At 66.2% G+C, this 18431-nt stretch overlaps 1 protein-coding gene across 2 annotated transcripts; it reads left to right on the plus strand.

Moving 5' to 3' along the window:
* Nucleotides 1–578: 578 nt before the first annotated feature.
* On the plus strand, nt 579–18316 carry CHLRE_07g343333v5 (uncharacterized protein). 2 transcript variants are annotated; one of them, XM_043064396.1, is made up of 33 exons: nt 579–1794; nt 2079–3070; nt 3377–4749; nt 4889–4931; nt 5143–5204; nt 5445–5600; nt 5937–6010; nt 6268–6396; nt 6664–6727; nt 6941–7648; nt 7878–7966; nt 8173–8251; nt 8759–8793; nt 9201–9249; nt 9582–9689; nt 10117–10185; nt 10459–10524; nt 10719–10787; nt 11263–11340; nt 11754–11834; nt 12127–12195; nt 12691–12828; nt 13287–13664; nt 13849–13908; nt 14209–14367; nt 14597–14644; nt 14877–15230; nt 15363–15788; nt 16073–16209; nt 16509–16634; nt 16886–17000; nt 17101–17168; nt 17443–18316. In XM_043064396.1, exons 1-33 carry the CDS (start codon nt 746–748, stop codon nt 17609–17611), a joined length of 7620 nt encoding a protein of 2539 aa, XP_042922965.1. In that variant the 5' UTR covers nt 579–745; the 3' UTR covers nt 17612–18316. The 2 variants fall into 2 exon arrangements, with proteins under 2 accessions (XP_042922965.1, XP_042922964.1); XM_043064397.1 differs by having other exon boundaries at nt 14880–15230.
* The last annotated feature ends 115 nt before the right edge of the window (nt 18317–18431 follow it).

Below are 18431 nucleotides of genomic sequence, written 5' to 3' on the forward strand. Positions count from 1 at the left end.
GCCACCGCGCACCCGCTATGCTTGCCGTATATGCCAGGCGCCTTACACCCCAGTAAGCCCCCCTGCAATACCTGTTCCTGCGACCAAGTGGTCACCCAGCGCATCCGCAAGTGCAACCCCATCAACAGCGCCGCCGCCTGTTAGCAAGTCGCCCCTGCCCGTCCCCGGGTTCCTGCCGTTTACTGTCCCCGCCTCCTCCTCACCACCTGCGCCGCCCCAGCCCCTTCAGCCTGCTACCCCTGCCCAGCCGCCCCTGTTGTGACCACGACATGGGCACCGGGCGGCTGCGGGGTCTATCCTAGCCTATCAGGATGTCAAAGTCGAGTGACACCCGCGTGAGGGACCGCACTAAGTCGGCGTAGCAGGGTGTAGCGCGCAAGACAGGGTTGATGGTACTGTGATGCCATGCTCCATTTTATAATGAATGCGGGACGCAACGTAATCCGCGGGCAGGCCCCCCCTTGCTCGCGGAGATGCCGGGGGTTGACGCGGCCACGCGGGTGGCGGTCATGCGAGGTGTGCCGGCGAGACCAGGCGCATAGCGCAACATCTCACCTACTTGCAGAATAAACGCAACCCTTTCTTTCGAGCATGCAATTCATCAGCCAGCTGATGATGACTCGATGAGACGAGGATTTGGATTCTCACGCTCAAATTCGCGCTTCTGAACCAGGTCACATGAAATGAAAGGTGACCTTGTGAAACGTATACAAATGCCATGAGCTGAGATCCCGAGACCGGGCAAATGGGGGGGAAGCGCAAGCAGCCAGCTGAACCGCTCCCGGGACAGCAGAAGTTGACATCCTTTTTTGGCGTAACAGCTTCAAATGGGCGCAGCGCTGGAGGGACTGCATCAGCGACGCTGGCTGTGTCGGGAACGGCAGCGAGCCCAGCGCCGAGCATCAGCGCCGCACACACCGCGCAGGCAGCGCAGGTCTCCGGCGTCGCGGCACCCAGCCCCAGCCGGCAGCACCGCCCCGGGATGAGCGCCGCAGCCAGCGCCGCGCCCGGCGGCAGCGCGGCCGCTCCGCAGGCCGTGCACAGCCCCGGCCGCGCTGCCCACCCAGGTGTCGTGGCCGTAAGCCCTGGACGCGGCGCGCAAGCCGCTTCCAGCCTCACGGCCGCACACCGCCCGGCCGGCGCGGCGCCGGCTCCAGCCCATACCCCGCCTCCTCCAAAGCAGCCCATCGCCCAGCTGCCGCTACACCACCCGCCGCACGACGGGGCCATACCCATGACCTCGGCTGCAGCGCCGCCGGCATCACCGCAGCGCTCTGCCATGCAGCAGCAGCAACAACAGCGGCCCGCCCGCAGCGGCCTGCCGCCGGGCGCCTGCCCCGCTCAGCAGCTGCTGCCTGGCGCCCCGCCACCGAAGAAGCCGCCAGCCGGGACCGCGCCCTCAACCCAAAGCGGCCGCGGCAAGGCCAAGACAGCCGCTACTGGCGCTGCTACTGCCACCACCACGGCATTGGACTCGAGCGGCGGAGCCGCAGCGCAGCAGCCGCAGCAAGCAGTGCCGGCGCCGTCGCAGTCCGCGCGCCGCCGCGGCGCAGCGTCATCAGGTGGTGTTGCTGGCGGCGGCAGCAGCAGCGCCGCCGCGGCCCGTGCCGCTGCCTCTGCAGCTGCCGGTGCAGGTGCGGGCGGCGTGTGGGGAACCGCTGGCGCTGCTGCCGCGGCGGTGGCGGCTGTGCACCCGTACCACATAAAGTATGAGGTGGGGGCCGCTGCGGCGAGGCGTGTGCGGGTGCTGTACGGCATCGCGGACGCCGGAGACCCGGAGACGGCGCACAACAGGTAGGCGTGCGCACGGGGTGTGGGCAGCATGGGCGTGGTTGCAGGGAGCGGCGCATGGGTGGGAGCGGCACGGCACAAGGGTGCCAGCTGTGCCTGGCGCGTATGGGCGAAGGCCTGCAGCCGTGCACAACATACGCCTGCACTTGCGCCGCCAGCCACATGCCCGGTGCACAGCGCCCTTCACTGCCTCTTGCCGTCCCCTCCAAACGACGTCGCCCTGGCTCTTTGCCCCTCCCTCCGCCTCCTGTTGCGGCGCCGCAACGCCACCGCACGTACGGCCGCAGGTACCAGCGCCTGACCAGCCAGCTGGCACCGCCCGCGGTGGACGCAGGGGGCGACGTGGCGGGTGGCGGTCGCGGTCGCGGTGGCGGTGGCGGTGGTGGTGGTGGCGGTGGCGGTGGTGGTGGTGGCGGCGTCGGTGCAAAATATGCTCCTGGTGGACCGACGGGGCCTGCTGGTCATCACCAGCAGCAGCAGCAGCAGCACCACCACCACAACCACCAACACCAACACCAACACCAACACCAACAGCACCACCACCACCAGCAGCAGCAGCAGGACCATTACCATCACCAGCAGCAGCAGCAGCAGCAGCCCAGCTCGTCAGCGGCCACCCACGCGGCCAGCGGCAGCGCGCCGGCGTTGCGGAGCCACGCCGAGCGGTCACCTTTTGGCGGAGACACTGCTTCCTCACCGCCGCGGTGGGCGCGGCATCAGCAGGATGCAGCGATGCTGGGCGCAGTGCTTCCGAGGATGACGCCGGGCACAGGGCCAGGCACGGGAGTAGGGTGGGGAGTGGGCGGCAGCGCAAATGCTGCCTGGCGCACGGCACAGTCGGGATGTGGGTCGGTGGAGCCGCCACACTGCGGCGGCGGCGGCGGCGGCGTGGTGGCGACTTCGACTGCCGCGCCGCCGGACGGTGAGGAGGCGCTCTGGGCCCAGCCGCCGCCATCTCGCACCCCTCCGCCGCCGCAACTTCAACACCAGCTTCTGCACCAGCCCCGCGGCCCCGCCCACCATCAGCAGCCTGCGGCATCAGGGCAGCCGCACCATCACCAACTGACGCCACCGTCGCAATGGCAACAACAGCAGCCGCGCCGGCAACAGCAGCAGCAGCAGGACTGGCAACAGCAGCAGCAGCAGCAGCAGCAGCCCCCACAGCAGCAGGACTGGCAGCATCATCACCAGCTCTGGAATCGTCAGCAGCAGCCCACGCAGCAGCCCCCGTCGCAACAGCACTGGCCACAGCCACAGCCACAGCCACAGCCGAAATCAGGTCCGCAGTCCTACCACCAGGGGCAAAGTCCGGCACCCCAGCCGACTTGGATGTCAATGCAGGTGCAGGCACCGGCATTGGGTGCGGGTGCGGGCCCATGTCAGGCTCCATGGCAGGGGCCGCCTCACCAAGGGCCGGGAGGCCAAGGGCCGTCTCACCAAGGGCCGGCAGGTCAAGGGCCGTCTCACCAAGGGCCGGGAGGTCAAGGGCCGCCTCACCAAGGGCCGGCAGGTCAAGGGCCGCCTCACCAAGGGCCGGCAGGTCAAGGGCCGCCTCACCAAGGGCCGCCTCACCAAGGGCTGGCAGGTCAAGGGCCTCGCCAGGGCGCATGGCAGCAGCAGGCACCCGGCGGTCAGGGGCTACAGCCAGCGCCAGGGCAGCAGGGGCAGGCGCCAGGGCAAGGGCAGGGTCAAGGGTCTTGGTCGCAGCAGCTGCAGCAGCCCGGGACGCTACGCCCACTGCAGCAGGCTTGGCACGGGCACGGACCAACACCGCCGCCTCTGCAAGGGCACCAGCAAGCATGGCAGGAGCACGGACCGTCGCCGCCGCAGCAGCAGCCTTGGCATGGGCACGGACCGTCACCGCCGCCGCCGCAACCGCAACAGCAGCAGGCATGGCAGGGGCAGGGACCGTCACCGCCGCCGCCGCAAATGCAACCGCAACAGCAGCAGGCATGGCAGGGGCACGGACCGTCACCGCCGCCGCCGCCGCAGCCGCAACAGCAGCAGACATGGCAGGGGCACGGACCGTCACCGCCGCCGCCGCCGCCGCCGCCGCAACAGCAGCAGGCATGGCAGGGGCAGGGGCGCGGACCAACACCGCCGCCGCCGCAACAGCAGCAGGCATGGCAGGGGCAGGGGCGCGGACCAACACCGCCGCCGCCGCAACAGCAGCAACCATGGCAGGGACAAGAGCAGGGGCGGGGGCAACACCGGGTGCCAATGGGTGCCAAGGCGGCTCAGGCGGGGCCGTGGCAGGCGCCGAGCCCACAGCACCACCCAACGGCTGCTGGGCAAGGGCAAGGGCAAGGGCTGGTGCAGGGGCTGGTGCAAGGGCAAGGGGCCGCGGCGTGGCCCGGACAGCAGCAGGGGCAGCGTTGGCAACAACCGGCAATGCAGGGGCCGGCAGCAGTAGCAGCGGCAGCGGCAGCAGGGTCGGCGCCGCCCCAGGGGCAAGGCACCTGGCCGCAGCAAGGCCCAGCAGGGCAAGGGCCGCATCCTGGGGCGTGGCAACCGCAGCAGCATCACCATCACAACCACCAACAGCAGCTGCAACAACCATGGCCGGGAGCGGCGGCGCCCGGGCCTCGCCCGGCCGAGTGGCAGCAGCCCCAGCCCCGGTTCCAGCAGCCGCCGCGCAATGGGCCACCAGCAGCGGCAGTAGCCGCGGCGGCGGCAGCGGCGGCAGGGCCCAGCAGTAGCAGCTGGCAGGCGCCAGCAGCAGTAGCAACAGCAGCAGCAGCAGGAACAGCAGCAGCAGCAACAGCAGCACCAGGAACAGCAGCAGTAGGAACAGCAGCAGCAGGAAGAGGAGCAGGTGCTGGCGCTGGTGCTGGCTCAGTGGGTTGTGGTGGGGGTGCTAGTGGGGGTGCTGGTGCTGCAGCCAATGCAACTGGCGGCGGCGGCGGCGCCGGCGGAATCGCGCCGTGGAGGCGGGATCTGAACGAGTCGCAGCTGCAGGTGGGTGCGCGATGGACGGGGCGGGGGCCGGAGGAGCGGGTGAGCTGGTGGTGGAGCTGGGAGGCCGCGGCGCGCTGCCTTGAAAGCTGCAGCAGTGACGTGGGCGGATGCGCGTGTGCTTACCACTGCTTGCACGCAGGCGGTGACCGGAGACCTGGAGCGGGCACAGCTCATCATTGCAGGTACGGTAGAAGTGGGCCGGGTCCTCTCCTTCTTGTCAGTGTTCGGTCTTGTCGGCGCTTAGCACGTGCCCGTTGCAGCATCAGCGCGGCTGGCTGGATGTGTTTACACGGCTCTGCCGCTGCCTCTGCCACACCTGCCGCCGCGCCTGAGCTGCGGTGCGGCACCCACACCACGCCACGCTGCGTACCCGCCCGCCCGCCCGCCCCACAGGCGCCGGCACGGGCAAGACCACCACTCTCATCAAACGCATCTTGTACCTCATCCAGGAGAAGGTGGGCCGCTGCCGCTGTTGCGGTTGTGGTTGCGGTTGCGGTTGCGGCCTGGCTGCCGTAGTAAGGAGGGTCTTTGCTGGCCACTTCGTCGAGCAGGCAGGGCCGTTCAGTACTCGTTACACCTGCAACATACGCATCTGCAACATACCTGTATTTGCCCTTCCTTGCACCCCGCCCTTGACATCCCAACCCACCATCACCATCATCCTGCCCTCCTCTTCCCTCCCCCAATTACCCCAGCGTGTGCCGCCGCGCCACATCCTCTGTATCACCTTCACCAATAAGGCCGCCGCCGAGGTGCGCGATCGGCTGGACCGGGCCGGCGTGGACCTGGCCGGCCTCATCGCTGCCACCTTCCACAGCTGGGCTTACGGATTGCTGCGCACCTACCACCGGGTGCGCGTGCGTGTGATGCGCGTGTTGGTTGTAGTTGTAGAGCGCCAGGGAAGCAAACACACAGTGCACTGTGTGTACAGTAATGCGGTGCGACGCTGACGTGTGAGTGTGTGTGTGTGTGTGTGTGTGTGTGTGTGTGTGTGTGTGTGTGTGTGTGTGTGTGTGTGCGCGCATCTGTGCATGTTGACAGACTTATTGCCCCTACCGCCTACGGGCATGTACGGTAGTTTGTTGCTTTGGGCCGTCGTCGGTGAGGGCTTCCACGAGCCATGCGCGTTGCGTGCTTATTTACGCACATGCACGTGCACGTGTGCATGTTTGCACGCACACACGTAGGCGGCCGGCTTCGCGCAGTGCCCCACCGTATGGAAAGACGCCGACCTGCTCCGGGCCGTAGCACTGGCCATTCGGTGCGTGCCAGGGAGGGAGCGATGGGGGAGGAAGCGAAGTAGGAGGAAGCGAAGTAGGAGGGAGGGGTAACGCTCCTAGACCCGTGCACGCGCGTGCAGTCGTCCGCCCCCAGGATCCAACGGCAAACCTGTTTGCTGCGCCCTGCTGCTGCAAACTGTCGCGTGGTTGGTCCACCAACCCCTGATTGGGAATGCCTGGCTGCATGCACGTCGCGTGCATGTCGTTTGCATGCCGCGTTCACGTCGTGTGCACGCAGCCTGTCGAGCCTGGAGCGCGGTCGCGGCGACATGGCGGCCTGGCTGGGGCTGGACGGCGGCGCCGAGCCCGCCACCTGGGCGCAGGTGCTGGCGGCAGCGCAGGCGCAGCACCCAGACATCTGCAGCAGGTGAGTGAGGTGTGAGGAGGTGATGGGTGAGTGGGTGAGGTGGGTGGGTGAGGTGGCGGGGGCTATGCGGGTGGGCGGGCAGGCAGGCAAGCTGGCGGCAGTACGGTCCGGGGCAATGATGTTGACGTATGCGGCGTCATTGGTGCGTCGTGCCTGTGCACTCTTCTGCTGCCTGGCGGCATGCATGTAGCATGTCCTAATGAAAGAACGCAAGAGTGGTCTGCCGACTGCCCTCCGTGTTCCGTTTCCCGGCCGCCACCTGCGCAGCTGCGCGGAGCAGGCGAGGCAGCTGGAGGCCAAGCAGCAGAAGCGCTCCAAGAAGAAGAAGAGGGTGCGAATGCACGAAAGGCGTGCGCCCCGGGCACGGGGGGGACAGAAAAGAGATGCAGGTCGTGCCGCCGAGGGGCTGCCAGAACGTACGGTGTGGGATGACGGCGCCGACGTTGGCTTGCTACCGGCTTTGCTGCCAGCAGTTATTTATAATCACGTTCACCGACGTTTGTTGCTATATTGTTGATGGTTGTGGCGACTGTGGCCTCAACAGGACGCAGCGGAGGACGCGGCAGGCGCTGCGGCAGCAGGCGGCGGCCCCGACGCGTCCCCTGCTGGCGCGGAGGCCGCCGCGTGTGCAGGTGCGGCGGAGAGCGAAGGCACCGGAGCCGGAGCCGGCCGCGGCGGACGAGGCAAGGGGCGCGGCGGTGGCGGTCGCGGGCGGGGCCGTGGTGGCCGCGGCAAGGCCGGTGGCCGTGAGCCGGATGGCGGCGGACGGGCAGGCGGCGGTGGAAGCGAGACCGCGGGTGCCGCTGGTGCTAGTTACGGGGAGGCGAGTCCTGGTGGCGGGGGCCGCGCCGGTGCCGGCGGTGGCAAGCGTCAGAGGACCGCATCCGCCGCCGCTGCCACCAGCACTGCCGCCACGCCCGCCGCCGCGTGGCACCACCAGCAGCCCCTGAGCCAGCAGCAGCACCAGCACCAGCAGACGCCCACGAAGCCTGTGGGGCCGGAGGGGCACGAGCGGCATGGCGCCGCTGCTGGCGCCACCGCTGACGCCGCCGGGGCAGAGGCCCAGCCTCCCCAGCCGCAGCCTCCCCAGCAGCCGCAGCCTCCTCAGCAGCAGCAGCCTCCGCAGCAGCAGCCTCTGGAGGAGCGGCTGCTGTACAAGACTGAGTTTATATCGGGTCTGTACGCGCGACTGCAGGCCATACACGCGCCCACAGCCACTGAGAAGCTGGGGGCCAAGCCCAAGCCGGCCACGGTGCGGGAGGGGCAGGCGGAGGCGGAGGCGGGATGGGGCGGGGGCACGCGCATGGCAGGTCAACATCGGGGCAGAAAGGTCACAGACTTATAGAAGTTGCGGCCGTGCATGCAGCATGTGTGCACGCGGGAGGGCGCGGAGGTTCTTGTCACGGGTTTTTTCCTGCCACGTGGCCATATGATACGGTGTGCAGGTGTACAAAGTATAGTATCTGTACATTTACGCGCAGGTGAAGGAGGAGCTGGGGTGGATCGACTTCTTCAAGCGCCAGACCGTAGACAACATCTCCCAGTACCCCGGCAAGCAGATGCTGTTCGAGTGAGCCACCGCATTTGATTGGTTGGGCACAGGGAAGGCCTGCGACAGCCTCAAAAGGCCTTTTGAGGCTGTCGGCTCCGGCTGCCTGATGCTGTGCCTCTGCCACTCTTACACTGCTGCGGCCTGGGGGCGACACCGCTGCTTCTGTCGCTGCCACTACTGCTGCTGCTACTGCTGCTGCTGCTACTGCCGTCGCCCGCCCCCAGGACCTACACCCGCATCCTGCGCGACGCCAATGCGATTGACTTCAACGACATGATGCTGCTGCTGGTGCAGCTCATACGGGTAGGGAGGGGCGGCGGTGGGGGTTGGGGGTTGGGAGTGTGTGTGTGTGTGTGTGCGTGTGTGTGTGTGTGTGTGTGTGTGTGTGTGTGTGTGTGTGTGTGTGTGTGTGTGTGTGTGTGTTGAGGAGTGGGGTGTTTAATACCAACCCCAAGGGCCGAGGGATGTTAGAGAGCACAGCGTGTGCATGTGTGTTAGAAAAGCACAGGTAGGGCTGTATGTGTGCCTGTGTGTCTGTGTGTGTGTGCGTGTGCGAGTGTGTGTGTGTGTGTGTGCGCGCGCGCGCGCGTGTGTGTGTGTGTGTGTGTGTGTGTGTGTGTGTGCGTGTGCGAGCGTGTGTGTGTGTGCGTGCGTGTGGTGTGGTGTGGTGCGGGGGAATGCAGGGTGGGGGGCAGCACGGGTTGCAGAGTATTACCGGAAGGACGTCCCCCACCTCTGTGGGTATGCGGGCGGCGCCGCTGCACCCCGCTTGACGCTTGACGCTGCCGGGTGCCGCTTGCCCCACCGCAGGAGCGGCCGGGGGTGCTGCAACGGCTGCAGGACCGGTGGGTGCGGGTGCCTGGCGGCGGGTCGGGGCCTACCTGGCAAGGGTACGGGAGGAGGAGGACTCGTGCGGTGGTGGGGCTGCGCCCGTACCGCCGTCCGGCGCGTCAACACGCGGACTGGGCTGCCTGCGCGCGGGGTGGACACCACACCGTCCGCTCTGCCTGCTGACATACGATGACGCATGCACACATCCACAAGCCAGCCCGCATGCCTGCCTTGCATCCACCCGACCGTCCCCTCTCGGCTCTCCTTGCCCTCTCCCTCCCCCTCCCCTCCCCTCCCTCTCCCCCTTGCCTCCCTTCTTCCCCTCCCATCCTTACATGCACATACATACACACGCACACACTCCTTCACCCCTAACACACATACACACACCATTCCACCCGTTACACGCACACGCGCGCAGCCACCGCTTCCTCCTGGTGGACGAGTACCAGGACTGCTCACTCATGCAGGTGTGTGTGAGTGCAGAGGGTGTGTGAATGCGCGTGCGTGATGCGTGTGCGTGTCAATGTGTGCGGCAGACCCGTGCGGGCACCACAACAGCCACCACCCGGCCCGTCCACTTGACCCCACCCCATCCCACCTTCCCGCCTTTCCACCTCAACCCGCCCCCTTCACCTCCACCCGCACCCAACCGCCCCCGCCCCAACTTCAACCCCCCCCCCCCCCGCCCGCAACCTCCCCCCCCGCCCACACACATAGGTGGCTCTGCCTGTGCTCCGCTAGTTTAGCTTGGTTTAGTTTGGGCTGGTATTTACAACCCCACCCGCAACCTCGCCCCCAGGTGGCGCTGGTGTCGGAGGTGGCGGGCACTCATGGCCACGTGACGGCGGTGGGCGACGACGCCCAGTCCATATACCGCTTCCGGGGCGCCGCGCCGGGCGTGTTCGGGGTGCGTGCGGTGGGGCGTTCCGGCTGGCGCTTGGTGGGGTGGCTTCGCGTGGCGTAGGTGTATGCTTGCCGCGGGTAAACAACATCGTGCTATTGGGCTATCTGACTCCTGTGTGTGCAAGGGGGGGCGGGGCAGCAGGTAGGAGAGGGACGTACCCATGTCATCCCGACACAGCACACACACACACACACACACACACACACACACACACACACACACACACACACACACACACACACACACACACACACACACACACACACACACACATATACACACACACACACACACACACACACGCGCACACAAGGCACGCGCACACACATGCCTGCGCATTCACGTGCACAGCGTCAACCCTTTCCCCTTGTGCTGTCCTGAAACACACACGCAAACGCCCATGCCTCCGTGCACAACACACTCCCCACAGCTGTTCAAGGACATTGCGGAGCGGCTGGCTCTGAGTGCGGGGCGGCCGCGGGAGGCGGCGCTGCAGCAGGTGGGTGGCAGGGGGGTGGGTGCGAAGGTGGGTGGGTGGCAGTGGGTGGGTGCGAAGGTGGGTGGGTGGGTGGGTAGGTAGGTCCAATTGGGGCGAACTTATCCAGGTCTGGATGGCGGTAGAGTGGCAGGGTAGCGGGGCAGCTCGCGTTTGCGCACGTGTACACATCCACATGTCCACAACATCCCCTCCAGCGCGACTGCTTCCTTACGGGATTGGTTACGGGATTGGTTTACAGTTATCCCTTCATTCCACCCATGCACACGCACCCAGGTGGTGTTGGAGCTTAACTACCGCAGCACACCACGAATCCTGTCTGTGGGGCAGTTCGTGCTGCAGGTGGGTGGGCCGGAGGCCGTGCGGGCGGGTGGGGCTCGGCGTGTGCGTGTGCGTGTGCGGTACGTACGGCGGGGGCGCGGATTGGGAAATCAGCATCACGCTAGCTTGCACAGGCAGACCTCGGCCTTGTCACGCCTCAGTCCTTCCAAACCCAATCCCAAAGCCCATCATCCTAATCCACTGCGCCACTCCAGGCGGAGGGCGGCGCGCCGGCGGCCACGGCCAAGACGTTGCGCGCCACCAAGCCCGACACGGGGAACAAGGTGGGTGCGGCCGGCGATGACGGGGTGTGGCGGTATGTGGCGGTGTGTGCTGGCGCTTCGTGGGTGGGTCGCGGCCAGTGCGTGTGTGCCACCCGGCGGGTGGGATGCAGGTATGATGTAGCGCGTAACAGGCATGCAAGCAGGCCCTTACTTGCAGCCGCACACACGCTGCAACCCCCGAAGCATGCAGCCTATCACCGGTGTCCACCCCCCCATGCATGCATGTGTGGCCCTGCTATTATGAGATGGAATGGTTTAGGGCCCCTCGCCCCCTGCCCGGCTGCCTCCCCTCCTCCGCCCCTGTCACCCCCTCCCACACAAACACACACTCTCACCCCGTCACACACACACACACACTCTCACCCCGTCACACACACACACACACACTCACCCCGTCACACACACACACACACACACACACACACATACACACACTCACCCCGTCACACACACACACACACACACACACACACAGGTGGTGCACGTGGACGCGGGGCTGCCGGAGGAGGAGGCGGAGTGGATCGCGGCGGAGGTGGAGCGGCTGAACAAGGAGGTGCGGGTGCGGGCAGCAGTGCGTCTGTGTGTGTGTGTGTATGTGTGTGTGTGTGTGTGTGTGTGTGCGTGTGTGTGTGTGTATGTGTTGGGCGGGGGCGTTGTGGCTGGGCAGCTACACGCGCGGGTATGGGCGTACGTGCCCCTGGCGTGCACGTGAGTCTGGCACGTGAGTCTTGCATGGCCATTTGCATGGGCACCAGGTGAAAGCAGAGCCTTTCACGGCCAGCAGCAGCAGCAGCAGCAGCAGCAGCAGCAGCAGCAGCAGCAGCAGCCCGATTGGTTGGGTGGACCCCCAGGCATTCGCTGCCTTCACCGCCGTCCCACGCACATCTGTCGCCCACGCGCGCCAAGCCATGCACAAACCTTCTCTTTCCCTTACCTCTCACTCGCGCCTCCGCTCCCTCGCCGCAGGAGTTGGTGCCGTACGGCGGCATGGCTGTGTTATACCGCTGCTTCAAACTGGCGGGCGCCAAGACCCACGCGCCGCTGCAGGTGGGAGCGTGGGCAAGTGTGTTTGTGTATGTGAATGTGTGTGTGCAAGTGCGTGTGTGTGCGTGTGTGCGTGTGCGTGTCACGAGGCTGAACAAAGTTTGGAAAGAGGCACAGGTAGGTGACAGGGGCGAAGGGTTGGCTGCGGACTTGTGGTCACGCAAGACAAGGCAAGCATGTGAGGCCGGGCGTGCTATGCCGGTAGTGGCACTTCCTTTCGTTTGCCTGCACGCGCCTTGGTGACGCCACCACTGCCGTACGTACGGCATTCCTGCTTACGGCGGCCCCGCTGCAGGAGGCGCTGCGCCACCGCGGCATCCCCTTCCGACTGGTCCGCGACACGTCCGTGTTCGAGCGCCGCGAGGTGTGGGTGTGGATGTGGATGGCTGTGGATGTGGCTGGCTGGGCGGCTGGGCTGCTTGCTTGGTTGGCGGGCGACCTGGCTGGCGGGCTGCCTGCTGTGTTTTGTGATTGGTGTTATGCTCTAGTCCACAACAGGTAGCCGGCGGGGTGCCTGCTTTGTTTCCTGTATTGCGTGTTGCTCCTGTCCACATGGCAGTTGCAAGCTAGCCTTCCACCCTCTGCCCCTCCTACCTACTCCTGCCTCTCCCATCCCACCTCTCCCACGGCTCCGCCCGCCCACGCACCTCTCCCACCCCCGCGCCCCCCACCCCAGCCCAGCCCTCCACACACTTCATTCCCGCCTCGTATTTACAACCCACCCATCACCACCCGCTCCATGAGTGTACCCCCCTTTCCTTCGCGCATGTTCCCGCTGTACCCCTGGACGCCGGCACTTCCATCTTGAGTCTTGACACACACCGTTCGCACACGTGGCTATCCCCTCCCCCACCCCCAGGTCCAGGACCTGCTGGCCTACCTGCGGCTGGCGCTCAACCCGGCTGACGACGGCGCCTTCCTGCGCGTGTACAACACCCCGCCGCGGCGTCTGGGGGACGCCAAGGCGGCGTTCATCACACGACTGACGGAGCTGCAGGTGGGCATATATGTGTGTGTAAGGGGCAGGGCGGGGCCGGTTGTGTGTGTGTGTGTGTGTGTGTACGAGTGTGTGTTTGGGTCCGTGGGTGCTACAAGGAAAGGAGGCATGTGTGTGAGTGTGTTTGCGTGGTTGTTAGAGAGCACAAGCACAGGAGACGTGTGCGTGCGTGTGTGGCCATGTGTGGGATGTGGGCTGGGGCGGTGATAGTGATGATCTGACGGCGCATGCCACAGGGCGGTGCTCGATGTGCGTCGGAGGGTGCCGGCAGTCACATACTCACCTGCAGGCATGACTTGGCAGCGCTCCACGTCAACAATCAACACGCACACACATACACTACCTCGGCACTTGCTTTCCTTGTGCTCGTAACACACATACACACAGACACACGCTCACACATGAACACACACATACACACACACACACACACACACACACACACACACACGCCGCAGGAGACCCTGGACCGTCGCCGAAAGGAGCTGCAGCGCCGTCGCGGCCAGCCGCAGCCACAGCGGCAGCCGCAGCCACAGCGGCACGGAGAGCACCACGCCGGGCGGGGCGAGCCCGGCCCCGCAGCGGAGCCGCCCGCCGCAGCCGCAGCCGCGGCCTCCAGCGTGCGGCCGCCGGAGCATAGTCTGTACGGGCTGTGCGCGGTGCTGCTTAGTGGCGGCCCGGCGGCGGTGGCGGCGGCGGCGGGTGCAGATGGCGGCGGCGGCGGCGGCGGTCGGGAGGGCGGCGCTGAGGCGGCGGTTTGGGAGGCACTGGGCGGCGGCGGCGCGGCGGCGGCGCTTACGGCAGCGCACCGCAGGGCCCTGGAGGGCTTTGTGGAGGTGGGTGGTGGATGGCCTGTCACGTGATGGATGGGCACGGTGCACGTGCTGTTACTGCTTCTGTGCTGCTGACGAGCCAGCTACTGAGCCTGCTGCGATAGCATACGCAAGTGCGGCCGAGGCGTGTTCACGAATGCATTGAGCTTGCCACGTACGGCACTCGCCACGCTTGCCGCGAGTGCAGGTGGTGGAATCTCTGCGGCGCGACATCTGGCAGCTCGGCCCCGCAGGAGCACTGGTCAGGGTGCGTGCCTGCGTGCCTGCGTGCCAGCCGTGCCTGACCAAACAATAGTGGCAGATGGGGGCTTGATGAGGATTGGTTGCGTGCAAGTCCGCGTGGGCTTGCTTGTCAAACGTACGTTCACGCTTTCGGGCTTTGGGGTCGTGGTTCAAGGCCAGACGCACTGTGGGAAGCTTCTGGGGCTGGCAGGCTAAAGCAGTCGCTGCGCACATGCCAGGAATCAGGCTTGTACAGCAGCAGGCTGGCTGGACGCGGTTGCATATTGTACGGCACGGATTGCGGTAACGGTACGGCACGCTGCAGGTGGTGGAGCTCACGCGCTACGTGAAGTGGTGGAGCGAGTTGAAGACCAACAAGGAGAAGGCGGCAGCAGACACGGCGATGGTAGCGGCGGCGTCACCCGGCGGCGGCAGAGCCGCCCGGACAGCAGCGGCGGCGGTGCATCGCGCGGTGGCGGCGCAGGTGGGTGGGTTGAGCTGTAGGCACTGTAAGGGCCGCGTGCCGTAGAGGCCAGCGGTTACCGTATAAAATGGACAAACTGTACAGTGGGCTAAGTGGTGCTAGGAAGGGTGCGCGCTTTGCACTTGGGGTTTACGGTATGCAGCATGTTGGCACTGTAACCCAATGGCATTCTTCCTTCCTGGTTCCTGGTCCTGCTTCCGGGTTCCTATTCCTGGGCTGGGACCTGCAGGGCTCGGACCTGGAGTACACCGACGACGACGAGGAGGACGAAGTGCAGGTGGGTGGTGGTGGTGGTGGTGGTGGTGGTGGTGTACTGCGGGGATGCGGCATCGGGGACACACCGCCTGCTCCCCACTCGGCGCCCGGCACTCGGCAACCGGCCAGGGTCGGTCATTTGTAGGGGTTCCGGAGTGAGCACTCCCGGGGAGGCTGCCATGCATGCTTCTGTGGCGACTGACTGAACGGCAAAAACCGAAAACCGCGAACTCCATTCCTATCCCACCCCGCAGCAGGCCGGCCCAGCAGACGCCGCGCAGCCGCCGCCCACCCCCGGCTCACCCGGTGGCACACCCGGCACGCCGCGGCGGCAGCAGCGCACCGCCCGCCGGCGGCCGCCCGCCGCCGAGGGAGCCGGCGGCGCCGACGGTGGCGATGGCGATGAGGATGATGATGACGGCGACGGAGATGAGAATGATGAGGACAACGATGAGGGCAATGAGGATGACGATGAGGAGGAGGAGGAGGACGCCTTCGGCCAAGGGGAGGCGAACTGCGAGCCTCTGCCGCGCGGCCTCGCGCCGGAGCCGCGGGCGCTGCCGCACCCCGAATGGCGCAGGGTGCTTGGCCTTCGAGTGCTCTTCAAGGCAAGCGTGCACACGTGCATTGGGGGGGCCGAGTTTGCCCGTGCCAACATGCGCGCAAGCGGGAGCATGGACAGGGTTGACCTTGTCCGCTTGCTTGTCCCTTGCCTGCGGTCCTGACCCACCGCACTACAGGAGGCCCAGGTGTTCGGTCGCCGATGGCGGCTTCACAACGAGGCGCCCTTCCCACCCACCGCTGCCGACAGTGGCGACGACAACACTGAGCAGCAGCCAGGGCCCGCGCAGGAGGAGCAGCAGCAGCAGCAGCAGCAGGCGCAAGGCCACCCAATGCCTCCGGGGCCGCAGCAGCCGCAGCAATGGCCGCCGCCGCTTGTGCCGCTGCACGCGCCGCGGCCGCAGGCCCCGCCACAGCCCTTCGGTGCAACGCCGGCGCACGTCCCGGGCCAGGGGCAGGGGCAGGGGCCGGTTGGTGCGGCTGCTGCCGCGCCGACAGAGGAAAGCGGTGACGGAGGCGGGGAGGGGGAGGGGCTGCAGGTTCCGGACCTGTTCCGGATTGCGACGCGGGCGCTGCTGAACTCCTACACGGGCGAGGAGGTGCAGGTGGGTGCGCGGGTTGAGGGCGGATGTGGGTGAGGATGGGTTTAAAGTGGGTTGTACGGCCGAGCCTGAGGCATTGTAGATCCAGGTTTCTTTCAAGCCGAGGGTGGGTGACACGTGCGTGAGGGCATGTGGCGCAGGGCGCGTGCATCTACACCGTACCAGCCGCTTTGGCCACTTCTTTATTTATCCTCACCACGAATCCTTACGATTCCCTTCCTACTTCTGACCAGGCTTTGCAACCCCCTGCTGCTGCCCCACCCCGCGTGGTGACGTGTGGCCTGCAGGCGGCGCTGGGCTGCGTGTGTCCGCACACGAGTTCGCCGCGGGTGATGCCGTTTGTGTTGGAGCAGGTGTTCGGCGAGCACGGCCGCGGGCCGCTGGCTCTGAGGGACTTCCTGGCGCACGTGGCGCTGTCTGACAAGTGGGTGGCGTGTGTGTGCGTGTGTGTGTGTGTGTGTGTGTGTGTGTGTGTGTGTGTGTGTGCGTGTGTGTGTGTGTGTGTATGTGTCGGGTGTGTGACTATGTGTGGGGCTGGTTGGTGTGGGCTGGTTGGTGTGAGACCGCTGGGAGGGGGAGGGGGACAAGCATCTTGGATGGCTGGATGGGTTCTACAGCAAGGCAGGGCTGCTGGGCACGTGCCTGTCTCCAGGACCCGGGGCCTGCGAAGGCTTGAGCGGCTGTGCGCCGGCCTCCTGTGCGGCCCCCATCTCGACGTGACAGGGACGTGGAGTCTGGCGGCCACGACGGCGCGGCGGCCGGCGCGGCGGCGGCCAAGCGCTCCGCTGTCACCGTCTCCACCATCCACGCCGCAAAGGGCCTGGAGTTCCCCGCGGTGTTCGTGGCCAGGTGGGTGGTGGTGAATGCCCGGGCCCAACGACTACGATCGGTCATGAGTGGGGCTTCGCGAGTAATGCGGCTGAGAGGGGCATGTTTATTTGTGTCTTGGCGGACACGCCACGGAAACAGCAGTTGAGTTTTGGTCGCAGAAGGGGCAGCAGCAGCAGCCGTCCTACGCATTCCACCACCACCACCACCACTACCACCACCACTACCTCTATGATCAGTCTCCACCACCACCGCCCCCTGCCCGCGCACAGGTGGAGCCAGGGCTACCTGCCCACCCTGTACCGCCCCGACAAGAAGCGCGGCAAGAACATGAGCGAAGCGGATCGGGCGGCCTTCGAGGAGCAGGACGCGCAGGAGCACACGGAGGTGTGTGTGTGTGTGTGCCGTGAACACTGTAGCCCCAGGACCGACGGCAACTGCGGCTGCAAGACGCTGCCGCCTCACGTGTATGTGCGTGTGTATGCAGGAGGAGCGGCGGCTGGCGCACGTGGCCGTCACCCGTGCCATGGAGCGCCTATATATCACATCAATTCGGTGCGGCACCGGGCGGGCGGGCGGCTGGGATTGCGGGCGACCCTGCTTCCGCCCCTGCTGGCTGGCCTTGCTGCTGCCCCTGCCGTACTTACCCGTGTCTGCCTGCTCTCCAGCACTGCGCCCTGACGCCACCATCCGTGACTCTCCCTCCATCCTCCAATCGTCTTCCGAGCTCAACCACGTCTCTGCCTACCTGCCTGCCGTGTCTGCCTGCCTAATGGTCCCCGTACCCACACCCACACCCACACCCGCGCCCACGCCCACACCTGCACAGGGTGGGCCAGATGTTTGGCGAGCCCATCCTGGTGCCCCCCTCCAGCATCAGCCTGCCCGCTGACCCCGCGGTGGTGGAGCGGCGGGTGCTGCCGGTCAGCAATAAGGAGCGCAAGTTGGCGGAGCGGGCGGAGGAGATCGCGGAACGGCGAGTGAACGGCCTGGGTTAGCTGGCTGGCTGGCTGGCTGCGCCTGCGACCCGGACGCGCAGTAACACAATAGCGTGTGTCGAGCGGGTGGGCAGGTGCTTTGAATGTTCTTCATACCGTATTGTTTACCTCGAGGCACCGCATGAGCCTCAGAGATTGCGAACTGTGTATTGGCGGGGCAGGTAGGACGTGACCGTGAGGCCGTAGCTGGCCGTGGTGCGTGCGAGTGTAGCAGGAACGCTGTAAAAGGACTTGATGACGAGCTGGGGCTACCCTTAGAGTAGGGACTTACGCGCCGTCAGGCCTTCCTCCCACAGCGAGCAACAGGACAGCGGGTGCAGCGGCAGCTTGAAGCCGGTTGCGATTCCCAGTAGTCATTTTCTTTTACCGATCATGCGGTAATACGGTAGGTAATTGCGGCAGATGCATGGTGTGAACACGTGGGACGTGTGTAAGCGCACGTGACTGTTACACTGTTATGCCATTACGCCGGCGGTGCATTTCGCCGTCACGGTGTGTGCGGGTCTAGGGGTGATGCGTGTCAGGGCTAGGGTTTGTGTGTACGCGTGCGTGACTTGGCGAGCATGACACTTGCCGTACGGTTGGTAGGCGCACTTAGCGGACGGTGACGCCTGGTATCAGTGCCGCTGTCCGCTGATACTCCACATTGGCAACGTCGCTGTGACTCGGAGCGAGCAAACTGACCCCCTGTAAACTGCGAGGAGGCCGGGGTGCTCAGCGGCAGTCCAGACTCAAGACTAGCACTGGCCAGCTAGCGATGCGGGGGCATCGGGTAGCGGGCGCAACTAATTCCCGGGCTGCGACGGTAGTCCACTCGGTC

This window comes from Chlamydomonas reinhardtii, chromosome 7 (assembly GCF_000002595.2).
Source record: "Chlamydomonas reinhardtii strain CC-503 cw92 mt+ chromosome 7, whole genome shotgun sequence".
In the NCBI taxonomy this organism is placed as follows: domain Eukaryota; kingdom Viridiplantae; phylum Chlorophyta; class Chlorophyceae; order Chlamydomonadales; family Chlamydomonadaceae; genus Chlamydomonas; species Chlamydomonas reinhardtii.